This window comes from Amblyomma americanum, chromosome 11 (assembly GCF_052857255.1).
Source record: "Amblyomma americanum isolate KBUSLIRL-KWMA chromosome 11, ASM5285725v1, whole genome shotgun sequence".
NCBI classification, from domain to species: Eukaryota; Metazoa; Arthropoda; class Arachnida; order Ixodida; family Ixodidae; genus Amblyomma; species Amblyomma americanum.
In genome coordinates, this window is record NC_135507.1 from 95,687,072 (window position 1) to 95,708,804 (window position 21,733).

The following is a 21,733-nucleotide window of genomic DNA, read 5'->3' on the forward strand; positions in this document are numbered from 1 at the left end:
AATGCAGTGCCCGGGCAGACGGCTCCGGCGCGCTCTCAAAGCAGACGACAAGCAGACGACACGGGTGTTTACTTCAACAGGCACGCCGTGACGTTGAATTTCAGTAGTTTCTTTCCAGACCGCCAGGCGCCGCCAGCAGGATAGTGGCGCCGCGGGCTTGTGGCCTTTTCTGGTCGCCGCAGACGGCGGAGTTTCCACTCCTTATAGTCTTCCCCCGTGGCCCGTTCCCACTTTGGCATTCGACGTCAAGAGCTCGCCACCTCGCCCGCTAACTTGCGCTGCTTCGCGATCGCGCCGGCGGCATGAGTGGACGAAGTGTGGGCGCCTCTTCGTTTCGGCGCCTGTGAATCTCGCTCCCCCATGACACCGAGTTCACAGGCGTGAGCGTATCATTGGCGGCAGACGACTCACCTTTAATCGAGCCTCCATCGGCTGCGACGGCATCCAATCCCTCATCCGCCTTTGGATCCTTGGCCTTGGTCATGTCCGCGCCAGTAAACATGGCCGTGCAGTCCATGAAGGGAAAGTCGTCGGCCCGGACTCCGCAAGCCACCGCCAGCGCCAAGATGAGGGCACGCAGCGCCATTGCGCCTCCACTCGTGGGCCTTCTGCACAGAGACCAAATTTCCAGACTTCGCCGTGAGCAGTGGACACGCACAGCTGACGGCGAAGCAGTGGCTGGCGCATCAGCGCGGCCGAAAATAAGCCGCGTTTACATTAATGTGACACCAGCGCATCGCATCAACTATTTAGCGCATCGAATTTATGTAAACGGTGATAATGAGCTATGGGAAAGCACGTCGTGTCAATGCGCCAGATGGCAGTAGACCGAGAATGGCAAGTCGACTTCAGCAGTGAGTGGAAACAGGTTTGCAGGTGTCCCTCCTCCTCCCTGTCGTGGCTATACAACACCCCCTCCCCCAAGCCGGATAGCAAAGCAGACTGCTCAAGATGGGGGCGGCTGAACCGCTCTGCCGCGTGCAATGGGCGAAAGGTCACTGTCTTGCCAGACTTGATGCGGTACCTGCAAGCAGTAGCGCATCAGCTCCGCGAGATACGCTAGGAAATGCGATGCGCTACTGTCATATTCATGTAAACGCGGCTATAGGATGGCGCTGTGGTCGTAGTGATGTCATAGCCAGATAACTCGCCATGCAGAATGACGCACTAGCTGTTATTGGGATAGCACCATGGCGGACTCACAACCACCGCAGCAGCACATGTTGAATGGAGATGCAGAAGCGGCTCTCGAATTTCGCCGTGCTCAACTGCGACAAAGTAAGCGTCGCCTATGTGAAAGCCCAGTTATGCGTGGCACAGAACGTGAAGCCGCTAAGCTCCGAAAAACCGTACCGAGCATAGCGGCCTACTTTTCGGCGATAGCACCCGTGAGTGAAGGCGTGGGGTTCCTACATCTAAGCTTTCGCTGAAAATTTGAAAGTTTTCGCAACCTAGAGGGCTGCATCAATTGATTTAATATGACAGCACCACCGAGGACTGCTTTGGTAGGTTCACGCTTTAGACTTTTACGGAAAACTCGCGCTTGCTTGCTGAAGGCGGCTGCCATCATTTACTCGTTAATTTCGGGTAAAGTTGTAAAATGTTGGGTTTTATATGACACATAGGCAACTAAGGCCATCATGCGCCAAGCGCAAGGTATAGGGACGTTTGCTACAGTTTTATAGAAATGTGAAAGACCATCAGTGGTGTAGAAGGCCTAAAAAGTTGGTACTACCTAGCGATGACAACGGAAAGTAATTTTTAGAAATGGCTACTCATAATGCTTTAAAAAGGGTCGGGTAAACTCAACGGCCATCCATGGCTGGGCAAGGATGTCGAGGTACCCAACCAATCAAGAAACTTCAGGAGTGAGAAAGTGGCTGAGGTGTATTGTAAAATCAAGCGAAGCACTGGGTAACAACTCACAACTTTTGAAGAAAAACTGCATCTCTTAGAAAGCTAAAAACATAAGACATGTCAACGATTGTATTATCACTTAGGAGCAAAGCTGGGTGAAAAGGAATGCATTCATTATAAAATTGCGTAAAATATTTCTTTCTTAGTTTTTCGAGATCTGAGCATTCGGATAGAATATGGTTTAGTGTGAGCTCGTCTTCACTTCTTTCACAAACAGGTTTTTTGTGTTTCTTGAGTAAGTATTTATGTGTCAGGTGTGTATATGCGAAGGCGAGGTAAGATTACCTCAATGAAATGTTTCTGGCGTCTGCATGACTTCCATTCCCCCAAGGTGGGCTGTATGAAGTATCGACTTATGTATGTATCGACTTCATATAGTCGTTATAAGGCACGTTCATATTTTTGATTTCACAAATCAGAGTTCGTACAGCAGCTGAGTCGGCTCTCTCGTTACCCTTATGCCGACGTTGCTAGGGTCCCAGCATATGTCCTTTGTGGGGACTTTTCCCCACTACATCCCCTTTTTGTTTGCATCCCCGTGATGCACCTTCTTTGGGTAGTTACTTTAACTTGTTGACAAGGGAAGGCGCTGGCGTCCCAGCGACACGAGCGCCACAGAGGGCGTGATTGCTGCGCGCGCGCGGGTGAGAGCACATCCTCTTGGGTTGGCACGCTCGTCGCGAGCGGACGTGTCGCCCGCTGCGCTCCGCTCACCGCAAGCGGGGTGAGGTATCGGGGGAAGAACGCTCTCCCGCATCTCGTCCCTTCCGGCCGCAGAGTATCCCATGTCCTAGCGTGAGGGAACATTCGCCCGTAACCTTGCTGGTGTGTCGGGAGAACTCGATTCTTTAGCGTGTTTTAAGGCGAAAGCCTTTAATGGCTCATACTCGCGGCCACGACCCTGTTCGTTTGTTCGTTACACCCTTGCGCCATTGGTAGTTAACTGTGCATTCGCGAGGTGGCGCCACCGGAGCGCGCGCCGCGCCCGCGCCAAACGTCTCGCAGCTGTCGACTGATGGTGGTTGGTGGTAGTAGTGAAAAGCATTTATTCGATATAAGTATATACAGATAGGTGCTCGGGGACTTTCCTTAGTGGGAAGCCTCTTTACATACTAGGTGGAGTCCCATGTCCGGGGCCCCATTGGTAGAAGCTGGCCCATCCGGGCTTTCTGGACCAAGGCCCGCTGGGCCTGGAGCGGTACGTGGGGGAAAACTTAAGTATTCGCGATGATGATGATGATGGTGATAAATTTTTTTGGCGTAAGGGCATCTGAGGACAAAGAGCGCCATGGCGCAAGGTATTTTCTATTTCTCAAAGTGGGGTCAAAGACCCATTTCCCAAGCGTTTGACCGTAAATAAGCCGAGCACCAGACAAGGAGAACTATTCCCGCTACTAAAACCCCGCACCTGACCGCCCGATATGAGGCCTGCTCTTGGCACATTGGACGACTGTCTATTCGGTTCGAGAAACTCTTAACAAGTGATAAGCCAAGCGTGAATTTTGATGGCGAGGACTTGCGACATGCTTTCTTGAGTGCGGGGTGTAGTGCGCTGTAGCATGTCAGAAGTTTTCGACATGCTCAGCACATTTTTTCGTCAAGTTGTCTCTGGAGTTTCGTCAGCACGAGAACCACTTGGCTCGCATCAAGGGAGCGCGAGGCCTAGCGCCCGCGGAGTTGCAGAGCCCCAAGCGAGTACGGAAGCCGCGCGGGGGGTCCGAGTTTTCTGTATTTATCTTCTCTTTCTCGACTCTGGGAGTCGCGGCTCCGGGAGCCGGGTGGCCTGGGGCCACGGGTTCCGCTATGGGCTCGCTGGCATCGCCGCTCGGCACCGGGCGCTCCGACACCATCCGATACGGTGGGCGCCCACCGCTCAGAAGCTGCTTCGTGCAGTGAGCGGGGTAGGACCACCCCACAAACCTGATGCCTCGTCACGGCTGCACGCACGTAACCCGTTTCGGGTCTTTGTTTTGTTTACGGTCGTTGTCGGAGTGGTAGTTAGGCCTAAGGCTCTTCGGGGCTGCCTGCACCACGTCAGGAGAGACACAATCACAGGACCGCGGGGATAAGAGGGGACGCACTTGGCTGCCCACCCGTTTTTTTTTTGTAACCTCGCACGAACTGAGCAGCCTCGTTCAACTCAAGAAAGGGCTTTGTTCACTCGAACTTGGCGTTTGCACAGCCGATCGACACGTTTTGCTAGCGAGTTAAACATTGCGCCACGGGGCCCCACGCACGCCGTTTCCCCTCCCGTGGCCTAGGTTAAAGGCACGCCGAGAGCGTTTCGGCAATCTTGCAGATCCGGTGGAGCCGCCTGGGCTTGCTGTCGTGTGCACATCGTCTCGCTGCCGCCTGCTGCGACGGAGCGGCCTGTATCCTGTTCGCCGCATCCACACGGGGCAGCTGTGGCGGGACCAGTCAGCAGTCACCTCCGGCTGCTGCTGCCCTGGCGACTACTGCAGAATCCAGACCTTCTCTTCGCGGGCCTGCGGACACGTAGTCCACGGGCCATGCAAGTCGTCCCAGCGGAAACCTTCGTGCCGCCTTCGGAGCACCGCGGAAGTCTGCGTGGATGCTGTCGGCGCGACCTCCGCTGCAAGACCTGACTCAAGTGCATGAAGACCAGGAGACTTCTCCATAGCATGTACTTTGAGGCACGTGGGTCTATTTAAGGTTGGGGGGTGCGGGGACATTTTCTCACTACTTCCCCCTTTGGTTTGTTTTCCCGCGATGCACCCTATTTTGGTAGTTACTTTAGCTTGTTGACAAAGGAGAGCGCCGGCGTCGCAGCGACACGAGCGCCACAGACAGCGTGTTTGCTGCGCGCGCGCACGCGGGACAGCGCATATCCTTGTCGGCAGGGACGCTCGTCGCGAGCGAGGCGAGGCCTCGTGAGGAAGACCGTTCCCCCGGATCTCGTCCCGTCCGACCTCGGAGTATCCCCTACCCTAGCGTCGGCGAACATTTGCTCGTAACCCTGCTGGTTAGTGAGACGACCTCGATTCCTTAGCGTGTTTTGTTGCTAGCTGGGGTTATTATTGTTGTAGTAATTAATGCCTTGTTGGTGTCAGCCAGGGTGTAGTTTTTTTTTGTTTCCTCAGAGCAAGGCCCGCTGTGGTCGGCGGGCGCTCGGTAGCGCACGCGATCACGGAGTGGGATCCGGGCGGCTTTGAACTCCGTCAGCCGCGGTTAAGCGGGGAGAACTTATTTATCCCCGCTAATAAAACCCCACGCCTCGTGTTGTGACTTTTCCAATGTTGTGTATGACACTGCATGCCTACTATGGGGTCAACTGCGTTTCTTGACTTTAGCGCTGTGAGCAGGCTCAGGGAACTGCGGTATATTATACTGTATTCGATGTTATGTACTCTTTTTGTCCAGAGCCATGCACACCGCATAACATTCGGCAGTAAAGATTGATACATAACTTGGAAATCTTACTATTGTTTCCCAGTTCCCCTGTACTACTGCACTTCCAACGTCCGTTGTTGTCTTCGAGCCATCTGTGCAAAATTCCATGTAGCTTGCATATTTCTCTTTCAAAGCCAGGTATTCTTGCAATATAGTCGACGTAGTGTGTTTTTTTTTTACGAAAATGTGTTGGCATGAAGTCACGCGCAGTGGGAAGGCAATACCTTGGCGGCAGTGGATTGTGTCTTTGGGCAATTTCAGGTAGGACATCTAGTATTCCTAGTTAATAACATTATCTTCAAAGCGTAAGAACAAAGGTCTGGTTGAAGGTGGTTTATTACTGAACGGCCTTCTGAATGGGTACTTAGTAACTATGGGGCAACAAAGGTCCTTTGGCAGGGATACTATTTTCAGTACGTATGCACAGGTAGGCATTGCTCTTCTCTTTGGAAGGGATGGTTCGTTTGTTTCTACACACATACTATTTATGGGGGATGTTCTGTTTGCGCCGGTTGATAAACGCAGCTCCAGGTTTTGCACAGGATCCAATTTGTTTTAGGTTTGATGGTTTCACAGACCCATACACAATGCATTCATAAAAGTGGGCCGTACTAGGGAGCGGTAGACCTGTAAAAGGCATAACACATCATCCACCCAGTGTTTTCGCGAGAGTACTTTCAGTATATTTAGGGCTCGGGAAACTTTCTTGTTGATCGTGTTTATGTGAGGTAAGAACGTGAGCTGTCTGTCAAAAATTATGCCTAGAAACTTAAGTTCATGTTTTACTTGCAGACCAATTTCATTTAAGTGCATGGTGGGATCAATCTGCAAGCCTCTTTTGAATAAGAAAAGGGCAGCAATTTTTTTTGTGCCGAGAACTTAAATACATTTTGGTCAGCCCAAATCCCTAGTTTGCTCAATGTGAGCTGTATCTGTCTCTCGCATGCTGATAAGCTGGAAGATGTGCATGCAATTTGAAGGTCATCAACATGTACGGAATACATGATGAACTTTGGAATTACTTTCGATATGGAATTCATTTTTCCAATAAAGAGCGTGGTACTTAGTACTGTTGTGCCCGGACAACCAGCCCGGATTCCAAATCTAAAGGATGCAAAATTTCTCCTGCGAACGCCCTTGGACAAGCCAGGTGCTGCGCCGCAAGGCAACCGCGCCCTCACGCTTCCTTGACAAGATGCTGCGCCGCCAGGCAGTAGCGCCCTATGGAGAAGCATCGGCGAGTGACATGTCCAAACGTGCAGCAAATTGCTAGACAGCCAGGCCGCCGGTTCCCCTTTCCCCCTGGGAGCCACTGCGTGCGGAAAACTTTAAGTGGGTGGTCAGCGCGGTCGCTGGTTGGACCTCTCGGACGGCTGTCAAGTGCTGGCTTTTTATTGGTCCGTTTGAGTGACGACCGTTCCTCGGGGCTAAATAAGCCCCAACGCTGCCGCCTGGAGAGCACTCCGTTCTACCGTGCCCGTTCTACAGAGATCGACCCACCGTGAGCCATGTGCCGCTCCCGAGTGGAGTGAGATGTGTGACGCGGTGGAGCCTCGCCCGACGTCGCCGTGCGAGAACAGTCGCGTTTGCTGTTAGTTCTCGGCCCCCGTGCCGATCTCGTCCTGTACAATGCTCTGTACATAATGTATAAAATCCCTTTTGTTGTTCTCACGGACGCCTGACTCGGAGTCTTCGCTACAGACTAGAGAGCTGGCGACGCTCTGTCACAAAACGGGTGGCGAGCGCTACAGGACCACCTCAAAGTAGCAACAGTACACACCCCTGCGGTACCCATTCTCTGGGATGAGTTTTTTTCGAAACTGAAGAACCTAGGCGTACATGAAATGAACGGTCAGAAAGAAAGTCTTTCAAACAGTTAAGCATTCTGCCATACATACCCAGGTCCACTAGGTCACGAAGAATCCAACCTCTCAAGGTGTATCATAAGCCTTTTCCAAATAAAATAATACTGCCAGACAATGTTGTTTGTGTATGAATGCTTCACGGACTGTGTTTTCAATATGGACGAGATGGTCATTTCATGCTTTTTTAATCCACATTGGTGGGCGTCAAGACGTTGGCGTGACTCAAGGATGGACACTGATGTAATATTCAGGACACTTTCAAAACATTTGGCAAGACAACTTTTGGGAGCCATTGGCCTTAACTACCAGCCGCCATTGGCGCTTTTCTAGAATTCAGGAATTTTTAGAGATTCTTTTCTATTCTTATTCTTTTCTAGACGCTTATCTAGATTTCAGTAATTAAATTATTGTAATCTCTATCTGTGCTGCCGCCTGTCGGCAGTCGTTGTTTTTCAGTTGTGTTCTTGTACTTAAAGAATGATTGTGGGTAGTGGGAAGAACTAGAGGAAGTGTACCAGGAGCTGTCAGGAAAGGAACTGTGAAAGGAGAAAAGCTGCCTTTAAGTTTACGGACTTGTTCCCAACATTTTTTTCATTCTAAGTGAACTACTGATGGACAACGAATAGTTTTTTCAGGAAGTTTTTTCAGCATTGCGACGAATGTGCCATGGTTTTGTTCTTGCCTTTTTAAAATTTATGCGGTTTTCGTATGTTTGCGATCTTCAGGAACTTCCCCAGGCTTTGGTTTATTTTTTACTTCTCTGCGCTCTTGTATGTATCATAGCTTATTTCGTTCTACTACTCCTGATGACTGCGGAATAGCTAGACGTGCAGCCGCAATTATGCATGTGAAAATTTCATTCAGTTGGTCAATGCTGAGACTATTATGCATGTGAAAATTTCATTCAGTTGGTCAATGCTGAAACTATCTAAAAATATTTTCTCCGGACTGGCCTTTTCGTGAAACATTGGCCAGTCCGCTAAGTGCAGCTTCCAACGGCGTGGTTTAGTCGTAATTATTGACGGTGGCGATGAAAGGCGGAGGCGAGCTATGATTTGTGTCCATCGCCTCAGTGGAGGCGCTGGAGTTCCGCGGGGAACGCGCGGCCAAGGTGGTTGTGGGCTTCTCCCGAACGGAGGAAGCCTTGCGGGCTGCCGACTTGGTGGCTGGTGGGCCCTTTTTCGGGGGTGGCACAGCAGCTCTCGCTTCATCTGCCAGAGGCGCGGAAGGCCCTGACTCAACATCACGGTGTGTGAGCTGGGCAGGTGCAGTAGACCGCTGTGGTGTGTCGCGCCCATGCCCCACTTAGGCGAATTTTATGCGGCGGGTGAAAGAGAAAGTGCCTTGTGCCATTGCATAACGCCGTATTACCTCTTTATATGTTATATTTTCCTTTGAATTTATAGTGATTATTTCTTTATTTATCCCAGGCAGAACACGAACTTGAATCAGCGGCGTGGTCACCTTCGCAGTTACTGCAGTCTAGTGCAGCATCGCAATCGTTGGATTGGTGGTAATTTGAGCACATTTGGCACAGGTGTCACGGCCGCGGCAACTTTGGGAGCCGTGGCCGAACATGTGGCATTTGAAGCAGCGTCTATGGTTAAAAACATATGGTTGGACGGAGATTTTTTACGTACTCTACTTAGATTGACTTGGGCAGGAAGCAGGACACAAAGGTCAGGACCAGTTGTTTCGTCGAAATTTTTGTTCGCTGATTTTAATTTTGTTTTAATGCAGGATGTCTTCCAAGGCGCTGCGTCACGAACGGCCACCAGTACAGTTCAGATCTAGTCCTGCAGCGGTGGTCAGTCTAGAGTACGGATGAGCATCGGAACGTTTAGCGCTTGTCGTCATCTTCTTCCTTAAGCGCCAGCCGCCGATAGCTCCGGAGCCGAAGGCCAGTCTTACAACTTCCCCCGGTCGGAAAGGCGCCATCCTGGTGGCCTATAGGCGATGGGACGACGGCGGGGTCGTTGTATGGTTCGAGGCGGTTCTTGTGGGCAATTTCACGGCCTCAGCAACGATGATCAGTGGATGGTTTAAGGTGTTCGATGCCTCCTTAAGAATGCGATAGGGGCCCATGTACTTGCTGAGAAGTTTGGAGGAAAGGCCGGGGCTTGAGGAAGGCACCCATAGCTAGGACAAAGTCAGGAAGGTAAGCAGAAAGGAGTGCAGAGTGATCACGGGTGCTTTCCTGCTGCTGCTAGGCGTGAGCAGTGAAGGACCGGGCAAGCTGGCGGCATTCTTCGGCATAAGTGGCGGCTTGGGAAAGAGCCGTAAATTCAGAAGCATCAGGTTGGCATGGGAGAATGGTGTCCTTTGTGCAAGAAGGCTCACGGCTCTAGAGGAGTAAGTATGAAGAAAATTCGTAGGCGGTTTGAGCAGCGGAGTTTAAGCATAGGGGACGAAATGTAGAACGCGGTCCCAGTTGCAGTGATCAGAAGCAACATGGCCAGCATGTCGCCGAGGGTGCGGTTAAAACGCTGAGCCATGCCATTTGTCTGCGGATGGTAGGCGGAGGAGGTGCGGTGAACGATGTTGCATTCCCGTAGGACCGCTTCAACTTCTGAGAGGAAGGTGGGACCTGGATCGCTCAGCAACTCCTTGGGAGCACCATGGCGAAGAATGATAAGCTGTAGGATGATGGAAGCACTGTCGTTGGCTGTAAAGGTGACGGTTCGGCGTAGTGTAAGATGGTCAGTGGCGACGATGATCCAGCGGTTGATGTGCTTGGAAGAGCACCTTACAAGCAATGCCAACACACCCGAAGTGCTGAGATGGGTAGGGCAGCGGCTGCAGAGGAGCGGCGGGTCGGCGAGGTGGGTTTTTTCGGCGCTGGCACGCGGTGCAGGACTGAACGAACTGGTGAACATAACGGTACATCCCACGCCAGTAGTACCGATGTCGTAGGCGGGTGGAGGTCTTCAAGAAGCCGGCGTGGGCACACTGGGGATCGGCGTGGTAGTGAGAGCAATTGACAGAGCGCAGATGAGCGCTCTGGCAGTCAGCGGAAAACCTTTGTCCTGAACTAAACGTTTGCTTCGCCTTTGGCAGGATCTGCAAGCCGTGGGACAGTATCAGCTGGAAAATCGCTTATATATTCAACGGCTATCATCTTCGTAACTGTTTCTAGCGACTGATCTACGCATGCGGATCTCAAAGCTGCAGTTTTGACGTAGCAAGCCATCCTTCACTTCATTGGCTCTGGATCGGCCAATTATGTCCCCCTGGCGCCGATCACCGATTATTTAAAGGCCGTATACTTCGTGGATCATTGCAGTGAGCGGGAAACCTTTGTCCTGGACTAAATGTTTGCTTCGCTTTTGGCAGGTGAGTGTTTGTTACACCTGTTGAAATTCATCGCTTTTCGGGTTTTGCCGCTGGCTGCGCCATGTCTTCCTTGTGTACTTCTTGCTGAAAGACCTTACCGAAAGGTGGAATATTTGTGAGTTGTTGCACCTGTGAGGGAGAATTTCACCTGGGGAAAATCTGCTCGTCAGTTACTGATTACGCCTACAAGAAGATGAGTACAGTAAAACGTGGAAGTGTCCTTCATGCAAGATTGATTCTGTTAAGCAAACAGACACAGCATCCAACCCAGGTGATGGTTCATTCTCGCAGCAACTGTGTACTCTGAATATGAAACTGGATTATCTGACGACAACTGTTTCAGCACTGATGGTGAAAATTGAAGAACTATCGTTGGTCAAGGAAACGAGTGAAAGGTTGCTTCGGTAGTCGAGGACATACATTCTGCTATTGATTTCCTCTCGTCACGGTATGACTCCGTGTTTGCTCCAGTGACCACTAATCAGGCTGGGCTTGCAGACATTCGATCACAAGTTCAATCGCTGTCTTCGACAGCAGTTTCCCAGACACGGGTGATTGACATGATGAGTGGGGAGATAAATGACCTCGAACAATACAGCCGAAGAGGTAAATTCGAGATTCACGGCCTTCCCGTCAAATCTAATGATAACCTACATAATGCGACGAGTTGGGCGTGTTGATACATATTTTCCAGAAAAGCAGCGCTAAAAAGACGTGGACAAATACGACACGACAAGGACGGGCGCTGAAAAGTGGACGGGCGCTGTTAAATTCAGTGCTCGTCCTTGTCGTCTCGTCTTTGTTCACGTCTTTTTAGCGTTGCTTTTCTGGAAAACCTGCAGTCTTTCTTAAGTGGCTTAGCTGACAAGCTAAGCATAACCGATTTTCAACCAGCAGATATTTCGCCAGTACATCGGCTGCCATACAAAGGCGACTGCCTTCCTCCGATTCTAGTGCAAACTCAGTCAATTTCTATTAAGCAGAAATGGCTTGGGGCTCGGAAGGGCCTTCCTGATTTGGTGCACGGCGATCAGTTTCCTCGGCTGCTTTTTAACGATAACCTGTCTCGGGTTAATCGCCAGTTGTTCAGACTAGCAAGGTCTCGTGGCAATGAAAAGGTTTTTGAGTTCGTCTGGGCCAAAAATATGAAAGTCCTTGCAAAACAGTCCGAAGGCGCACCTCTCATTCGCATCAACAAGTGTTAGGATCTTGAAAAACTAACATAACGATCTAGCCGTCGCGGTGGCTGAGTGGTTACGGCGCTCGGCTGCCGGCCCGAAAGACGCGGGTTCGATCCCGGCCGCGGCGGTCGAATTTTGATGGAGGCGAAATTCTAGAGGCCCATGTAGAGTGCGATGTCAGTGCACGTTAAAGAACCCCAGGTGGTCGAAATTTCCAGAGCCCTTCACTACGGCGTCTCTCATAGCCTGAGTCGCTTTGGGACGTTAAACCCCCATAAACCAAACCAAACATAACGATCTCCGACATCGGTTTCGTGAAGTGTTCCGATTTTTCTGAAGTCTGGAAGTTCTTTCAGCATCACACAGGCAATTCTTTGTTTACTCGTGTCAATATTAGCAGTGTACGGAAACACTGGGACCATTTTTGTATGCTAACTCACCCTTTTCATTCCAGTTTTGACGTTGTTACTCTCACGGAAGTAAACGTTTCGTCACATGTGTTATCACATTTCTCGCTGCCAGGTTACCAGTATATTCTTACACTCGTCTACAACGAACAGGAGAAGAAATCGCGGTTCTTATTAAAGATTCTTTGTCCATTTCTGAAATTAGTATTCCTTTTTCTCAAGCAGTAGTAGTTGCGCTCCGCCTAAGTACACCTTGGTTATCGTTAGTTCTTCTCACAATTTGCCGCCCTCCGCGTTGTAATGGTGGAATTTTTTTAGCTGAACTTGATTCTGCAATATCATCATTCTCCCGTGAAGAACACGTGTGCATTATCGGTGATATCAGTATCGGTACTGTACACCCCATTGTGCCAACGGTTCGCAGATCATCTGGACAGTTTATAAATGTGGGGACTAGAGACTAAAAATTCACAGCCCTACACCTGAGGAATACTTATCTGGGCATCTGGTCTCGTCTTCTATCGACCACATAAACGTGCGTTCTCAACCATGGCGATAATTAAGCAAAAAAATTTAGACAATAGGTGGATGTCACCTGTAATACTGGAAGCCATTAAAGAGAACGATCTGCTCTGGTTTCGATCAAGACGTGCACCAAACTGTTCTTAACTACGACTGCAGTTTAGACGTGAACGAAACCGTGTTAATGCCATGATTCGTCTGGCCAAGCGCAACCACTCTAGGTCTAAGTTTAACGACGCACGTTTTAAAAGCAAGAAAGCATGGTTATTGCTAAACAATCTAAAAGGAGTGAGCACTGCTTTTTATAATGATATATACTCTATCTCTCATTTCCATAAAGTTCAACAGAGAATTTCGAATGACTATTTTCTCTGGTCTCTGGTGCATCTCTAACTCCACCTACCGACTGTCCTATGCTTCCCAGTGAGATATAATCTTCTTGCCTTCCTGATAGTACCGAAAATGATTTAAGGTCTATACTTTTCAATCTTAAACGTAGCAAATCTCTTGGTCATGACGACCTCATGGTTTCCGAATTGTGCAGAAGTTTTGAAGCGAATAAAAATTTTCTACTAGTTATCCTTAACAGTATCTTTTCCAGGGGTACAATACCGACTTCAGTGAAAACTGCTAAAGTTGTACCTTTTAATAAGGGCGTCTCCAGAAACATTATGATTAATTACTGACCTATGTCTATTGCGCCATGCATTAGCCACGCACCGTGCTTTGTCACCCTGTCAGTACGGCTTCATGCCAGGAAAAGGAACAACAGGTCTTGAAGAATTCTCTGACGTACTAAATTCAGCTTTTGTTAAGAATCAAGTCGTATGCTCTTATTTTCTTGACGTAAGCAAGGCTTTCGATAGCATCTGTCACGTTCTTTTGTTTGGTAAACTTCATGCACTGGGATATCGAGGTTTGTATTTAGAATTGCTTACTAACTTTTTACAAGATACGCACCAATATGTGTTCATTTCAAGATTTCATAGCGATTTCACGGCTATTACCTCCGGAGTCCGGCAGGGTTCTATACTGAGTGCTTTGTTATTCAATCTATACATTAATGATTTTGCTAACAATGTGCCTGTTTTATTGTTCCAGTTTCTGACAACAGTGTAATTGTTGCATGCGCAAAGAAATACATCGATGCTTTTACAGCATTACAGATGGCAGCTATTAAAGCCACGGACTGGTTTAAGTCTAACCTTATCAGTGTTAATACTTCTAAAACGTAACTTATGTTTTCATAACCCATTAAAACAATTTGAGTTGAGTCACCCTGTTTATTTGCATAATTCCTCCTGTTTTCATTGTAACTGTGTACCAGAAAAATATGCGCATTCGGTCAAATATCTTGGCCTGATCTTCGACAGTGATCTCTCTTGGAACTCACACTTTCCCTTTGTTTGCCAAAGACATCGTGCTTTATCGTGTGTCCTGTATAATATTAGATATTTTATGCCTTTTTCTGTCCGTAAATGTGTTACACACACTCTAGCCTATAGTGTACTTAGATATGGAATGATTGTTTATGGTCATTGCACGGTTCGCTGGCAGCACAGGATGGATTCCCTTCTGCGTTCGCTTCTAAAGAATATTGCCTACGGCCTGCCCATTGGTAATAGCATCGATATTTTTAGAAGACTAAAGCTTCAGAGTTTTAACGCCTTGTTAACAGAAACTATTCCGCTTAAAAATTGCTGGTACAGTGAGTTCACCATTCCATATGTTCCTGCGCGTGATTTAGGACCGAAATAACGTTACTGCATTCCTCGCTCCTCAACCCGGTATGGAAAGCGCACACGTCAATACTATGCACTGCCTGTTTCAGTCTCACCGAAAAACAGCGCGCTTACACGGGAAACGAGAAAGGAGACACGCACACACACAGCGCTGACTTACAACTGCAGGTTTTATTGCATTGCTCACAATAAATACTTGAAAGGAAAAAACAAAAACAGTGGAAGGCGAGGAAGAATTCCTTCTGTCGCATCATGTCGTCATAGTTATTCAAGATATTGAATCTCTTTTCTTGTCAATGCCATTGATGGTGTGCTAACGCATGACGCGGCTTTCCTATCTATGATGAAAGCTTCATACAGTTCTCGCTTGCGCTGGTGATTATATCGCCTCAAAATCTGGCTTCGTCCAAAGTTAGGTGTGCAGTGACAGCCAGACACGTGTTTTGCCAGCGTGCTGCCGTATCCCGTGCAGATGTTAGTGGCGTGCTCTCGTAAATGGTCGTTTATGCAACGTGCACTTTGACCCACATAAGATGCACCGCATGACAGCGGGATCTTGTAAATTACCTCTGTGTCACAGGTGGTGAACATTCTTTCATGCTTCTTACTGCACCGCGCTGGTTTTGGGGCATCTTCGTTCACCAATCTGCAAAGCAAATTAAGTTTTCTGGGTGCAGTTAGAATCAGATACACTCCAGCACTCCCTACTATCTTCTTCAACGAGTGGCTGATCCCGTGTAGATACGGCATAACAGCACTCTTCTCTTTTTCATTCCGTGGCTTCTTCGGATGGCCAGATTGGCGGAGATCTTTCAGGAGCTTGAATCCGATCCCTTAAATGAGGGCATCCGGGAAGCCCGCTTCGCGTAGACGTTTCAGCTGGGACTCTGTGCTAGCTTGCTGACGGTGATGACACGATCTTTTGAGGGCATTCTTCAAGGCGCCCAAGGCTATTGCTCGTTTGACGAGCTTCGTATGCGAGGAAGAGTATGGCAAAAGGCTTTTCTTTGACCTCGGAGCATAGCACCAGCACAGATAGTCCTCGCTTGGAAACAACCGCAGGTCAAGGTACTGAAGTTGGCCTTCGTCAGGCAGTTCTTTTGTCAATTAAAATTCTCCTAAGTTTTTAGAAGATACCTTGAAAAGTGCCTCCACGTGCTTGCCTGGGTCCTGATCAGACGTTTTGTAGACGGTGAGGAAGTCGTTGACAAAACGAAAAACCCTTATTATGTTGGTGTTGAGCAACGCTTCTTTTAGCCGACGATCCGCCTTTGCAAGCAGAAGATCGCTGAGTAGTGGCGACAGATTATGCCGTCTTCTTCTCTCCGAGGCCTGGCACCAATTGGAGTACTTCAAGGAGTGCCTAAGAATAGCCTGCTTTTGCGAAGCCCCGCCGGGAGGAGCAGAGAAACGCCTGCAACAAGCCTTTCGAAATGCATCGCAGTTGGCGGACTTCTTTCGGAAGAAGGTTCTAGGCTCGATTCCCAAGAAAGATAGCCAAGGCCGTCCTCGGCAGACAGTTCACGCCTTTGGCAACACGCAAGTACCGGTTCAAGCTTCTCGTGTCCTGGAGTTTGGACAAAAGTTCTGCATCGAACCTCGGCTTGACAAGGTCAATCTTCTCTCCTTTGTTAGAAGGAGTGCGGTTAAAGCGCACGCTGAAGAGGCGGGCAGATGCATCAGTGAGGGCGTCGATGTGTTAAAAAAGGCACCAAAGAAGAAAACATCGGTACGGTTTGATGAGGTGGCATTGTCCTTGCGAGAGGCGAACCTTCGACTTCTGGTAGCGGACAAAGAAGGAGGATTTGCAGTTTTGCCTTCGTCGACCTTTGGCGAGAAGGCAAGTGAAGCCGTCATGATGAACTTCCGTAAGCTCAATAAAGTCAATCCGCAAGCTGTGAAGAAAGAAGCCCATCATCTTTGTGATGCCTTCAACCTAACAAAGCTGGGTACAGCAGTGAGAAAAAGAAAAGACTGTGCCTAAGTGCGTTCTTCACGGTGAAGACACATAAGGACAACTGGCCTTTCAGGGTGATCGTGTCGGAAAAAGGCACCTGGCAGCACTCCATGGGCAAGTTTCTACAAGACTCACTGTCTTTGTTAGCCGTGGAAGATCCGTTCCAGGCTAAGAAGCCTGAAGAAGTCTCTGCTTTCCTTCATGGCTTATGCCCGAAAGGTGTGAGTTTTTTCCATCGATGCAAAGGATCTTTACTACTCACTACCGCACCCCTCTCTGTTCGATGCGGTTAGAGAAGGCATTGAAGCAATGGGTACCGTACGGTTTCAGTACGCCTGCGGAATCAGCCCAGAGAAGTTCCTCGAAGCTATCGCCTTTTACCTAAGGTCGACGTTTATCAGTGTGACGTTCCTTGTGTGTGCTACGAGGTTCCGCGTTCGACGGCGCGGCGTAGACGGAGACCCAGATGACAGCGGCATCATCAATTACCCAGCCATGCTCTTTGAGAGTGACGACCAGAACGAAGGGGTTTAAGTCCAACCGGACCCAACCGGACCCGCCGCCGCCGCCGCGGGGAAACGGGCTTTATCCTCCCCAATTGCCGTGGCGGTTCCAGGGGCGGCCTCGTTTCGGCGGGCCTGGCCCCTCCCGAGCACATCCCAGGACAAGGGACCATTTTCCCGGCCGGTGACCCGCGGGAACTGTCAGCGGGCCAGAGCGCGCCTTACCTTGAGGAGCGAGTGTCAGTTGATGGATGGAGAACGGAGGCCGGTGACCCGCGGGAACTGTCAGCGGGCCAGAGCGCGCCTTACCACAGCCGACGCTATGCGCTACCTCGAAGACAACCTTCTTTCCCTCAGACTCAACACGTGAGGGGGGCGAGACCATAAGTGCGGTGGTGTGTTTGTGCGCCCAAGTGAAAGCCCTAGCCCCCCTCCTTCCCCTCCGGCGTGGGCGTCCTCACCCTAGGGAGTGTGGGGAGAAGAGGATATAAAAATCGACAAGCAGTACGGAAGAAGGACGCTCAGGACGACATCGTTCGCCAAGAGGGCCTTCAGCGCCGAAGCCCGACGGCGTGCAGCTTCTGCCAGCAACCGCTCGAGCCCAACTCCGGAGCCACTCCATCGCCCCCATGAAGTCGTCGGCACGTAAGCTCGGACGCCCCAGCCTCTGAATCTTAATCATGTATAATTATTGAATATATCTGTTTGTTTAAACTGAGCCATACGGTGTCTCTTTGCCTCTCCGTCCCGTGTGGACCTGCGCATTATGGGGGTCATCACATCAGCTTCAATAATGAACTTTTCGTACAGAGGCAGGGCGTGTGCATCGGATCCTGTGTTGCACCTCTACTCAGCGATCTTCTGCTTGCAAAGGCGGATCGTCGGCTAAAAGAAGCGTTGCTCAACACCAACGTAATAAGGGTTTTTCGTTTTGTCGACGACTTCCTCACCTTCTACAAAACGTCTGATCAGGACCCAGGCAAGCACGTGGAGGCACTCTTCAAGGTATCTTCTAAAAACTTAGGAGAATTTGAATTGACAAAAGAACTGCCTGACGAAGGCCAACTTCAGTACCTTGACCTGCGGTTGTTTCCAAGTGAGGACCATCTGTGCTGGTGCTATGCTTCGAGGTCAAAGAAAAGCTTTTTGCCATACTCTTCCTCGCATACGAAGCTCGTCAAACGAGCAATAGCCTTGGGCGCCTTGAAGAATGCCCTCAAAAGATCGTGCCATCACCGTCAGCAAGCTAGCACAGAGTCCCAGCTGAAACGTCTACGCGAAGCGGGCTTCCCGGATGCCCTCATTTCAGGGATCGGATTCAAGCTCCTGAAAGATCTCCGCCAATCTGGCCACATGAAGAAGCCACGGAATGAAAAAGAGAAGAGGGCTGTTATGCCGTATCTACATGGAATCAGCCACTCGTTGAAGAAGATCGTAGGGCGTGCTGGTGTGGATCTGATTCTAACTGCACCCAGAAAGCTCAATTTGCTTTGCAGATTGGTGAACGAAGATGCCCCTAAACCAGCGCGGTGCAGTAAGAAGCATGAAGGAATGTTCACCACCTGTGACACGGAGGTAATTTACGAGATCCCGCTGTCATGCGGTGAATCTTATGTGGGTCAAAGTGGACGTTGCATAAACGACCGTTTACGAGAGCACGCCACTAACATCTGCACGGGATACGGCAGCACGCTGGCAAAACACGTGTCTGGCTGTCACTGCACACCTAACTTTGGACGAAGCCAGATTTTGAGGCGATATAATCACCAGCACAAACGAGAGCTGTATGAAGCTTTCATCATAGATTGGAAAACCGCGTCATGCGTTAGCACACCATCAATGGCATTGACAAGAAGAGAGATTCAATATATTGAATAACTATGACGACATGATGCGACAGAAGGAATTCTTCCTCGCCTTCCACTGTTTTTGTTTTTTCCTTTCTAGTATTTATTGTGAGCAATGCAATAAAACCTGCAGTTGTAAGTCAGCGCTGTGTGTGCGTGTCTCCTTTCTCGTGTCCCGTGTAAGCGCGCTGTTTTTCGGTGGGATCATGTACGAACTGGCCCGGCAACTGTCCTTAATTCTGTTTCAGTAGTTTGCGCATAGTGTATTCTGCATGAAAACAACACACCCTGAAAAAAATTTGCGGTATGTGTGCGCGTTACTTGCCGCCCCATAATTATTTAATCTAATGTTTTTGTCTTAATTTCACATCACTGTCATCCTTTTTGATGTTGCAATAGTTATGTCTCTATATCTGTCTCGCTGTGTTAAGTTTTTTTTGTCGATTTTGTGTCAACATCTCTATTTCCCCTTTTTTTGCAAATGTTCGCTGTCTGTCAGGCGCTGCCACTCAAGCCCTTTGAGGATTTGGGAGGCTTGATTTTTGGTGCACGACAATTGACATGAATAAAAGTGCTATCTATCAATATATTAAAAAAAAGAATCCGATGTGGGCACACTGGGAATCGGCGTGGTAGTGAGAGCAATTGGCAGAGCGCCGATGGGTTGGAATGACAAGCAGCCACTTGCGACCATCGGAGAGGTAGTTGCGGCCGTGAAGAAGCTCGTCTGTGATGGCGAAATGATGGGACTGACGACGGAGAGCACGGGAAGGAGGTGACGACGATCGGCCAGATAATATATCTAAGAGGAAAGCGGTCCATGAGTCGCTGCGTCGCTCCCAAGTCATATCAGTGGGTTCAGAGGATAAAGAATGCAGGCCGGATATACAAGGCACTTCCTTAGACGGCAGAGGGGAACGGGAGAGGGCGTCAGCATCGGCATGTTTGCGGCCGTAACGATAGAGAACGTTAATTTCGTATTCTTGGAGTCGCAGAGCCCAACGCAGCAGTATACCGGAGGGATCCTTCAAAGAAGAGAATCAGCAGAGGGCATGGTGATCGGTGACAACGTTAAAAGGGCGCTCCTGCAAGTAGGAGCGAAATCCGATGGTTGCCTAAAGGATGACTAAGCACTCTTTCTCGGTGACGGAATAGTTGCTTTCAGCCTTTGTCAGTGTCCGACTGGCATAAGCGACAACGTGCTCATCAAAGTCAGGCTTGCGCTGAGAGAGTACTGCACCGAGGCCGACGCCGCTGGCATCGGTGTGGATTTCCGTGGGAGAACGAGGGTCGAAATGACGCAGGATTGACGGAGTGTTCAGAAGGCGACGGAGTGTCGCAAAGGCTTCATCACAAGCTGGCGACCAGGCCGAAAGGTCGTGGCAGGAGAGGAGTGTGGTAAAGGGTTATTTGATACTGGCAAAATTACGGACGAAGCGGTGAAAGTAGAAGCCGAGGCCGATGAAGCTGCGATGTTCATTCACGTAAATGGGCTTTGGAAATTTGGCCACAATGCGCAACTTTGCCGGGTCCGGGAGAAAGCCATCCTTTTAAACAACATGTCCGAGAATGGTGAGCTGCCGAGCTCCGAAGCAACACTTTTTTTAATTAAGTTGGAGACAAGCGTCAGCCAGGCATCGAACAACAATCTCAAGGCGCTGGAGGTACGACGAAAAATCCGGGGAAAGGATCACAACGTCGTCCGGGTAACAAAAGACATGTGTGCGATTTGGGCCGTCGGAGAAGATTGTCCATCATGCGGTCGAATGAGGCGGGTGCATTGCAGAGGTCGAATGGCATGACAGTGAATTCATAAAGCCCGTCGGGTGTGACGCAAGAGGGTTTTGGGCGATCGGTCTCTGCCATCGGCACCCGCCAGTAACTGGTGCGCAAGTCCAATGAAGAAAATAACTCAGCGCCTTGCAGGCAGTCGAGGGAGTCGTCGATTTCAGGGAGAGGGTAAACGTCCTTGAGTGTAATCTTCTTCAGATGGCGGTAGTCTACGCAGAACCGGATGGAACCATCCTTTTTCTTAGCCAGGACCACCGGAGATGCCCGTGGGCTGTGCGACGGCTAGATCACGTGGCGCTTAAGCATGTCGATCACCTGCTCGTCAATGATGCGGCGCTCAGCGGCTGACACGCGGTACGGACGTTGGCGCAAAGGAGCATGGGTGCCAGTGTTAAAAATTCAGGGGGGCACTTTGTTGACCTAAAGTGCGGTAAGGGCAAAGCCTTCAGCGATATGTTGCCGCTTGTGTCGCTGATGTGTGGTAAGATAATGGTGAAGTACATAATTGTTTGTGAATCTTAAATGCTGATTCGACGGCTTTCTGCAAACACTCTCCAACGGCCTTACGCTAGACATATATTATTGTGGGCAGAAAAAAAAAAACTAATGTTGCCCAGCCCACGCCGCCTAATGCACAACGGGCTAGACAAATAATAGGCTGGGGCAACCTAAAAACATTGAAAAAAGAGAACTACATATGCGTTGACAGGAAGTAGCGAACGATTCCACATCTGGCTTCTGTGGGAGACGGTCGCGTGATGGGAAGCTCTGAGCGCGCTTCGTTATCGGTCATGTCTGGCCGAGGTTTCAGAAAGCGACGCCTACCAATGGGCTATCGCCTAGTTTTACCTACGCTGCCTACGGGAGACGCAATGAAGACAACGGTTTTCCTTCACTGCGATATTGCCGGGCGGCCTTATCGCATACAGGATTTTCGTGAGCTATTGGAAACTGCCGGTGTTCTACCCTTCGTGGCTGACATTGGGGCCTTTCAAATGTCGCATGTGTGCATGTCGAAGCTGAAAACTGCAGAAGCGAAGGAAAGACAGCTGTCAGAAGGAGAACTAGAAGGGAAAAAAACGCTATTGTGTGGTCATTGACCCCAACGAACATGAGTTGGTCTTCAGGGTGCACTGGGTGCCCTTCTAAGTATCGAATGAATCTGTGCAGAAGGCTTTTGAAGACTTCGGAGATGTGACAGATGTCACTTGTGATCAGTGGAACAGTCGGGAATTTGAATATGTCGAATCGACAACC

At 49.7% G+C, this 21,733-nt stretch overlaps 1 protein-coding gene across 1 annotated transcript in view; it reads right to left on the reverse strand.

Annotated features, from left to right (window-relative positions):
• The window catches only part of LOC144110443 (uncharacterized), a 56,618-nt gene that overhangs the window by 23,381 nt on the left and 11,504 nt on the right, over nucleotides 1-21,733 (reverse strand). The window contains exon 2 of the mRNA XM_077643338.1: nucleotides 412-608. Coding sequence (XP_077499464.1) covers nucleotides 412-608 — 197 coding nt within the window. The remainder of the gene's footprint in view (nucleotides 1-411; nucleotides 609-21,733) is intronic.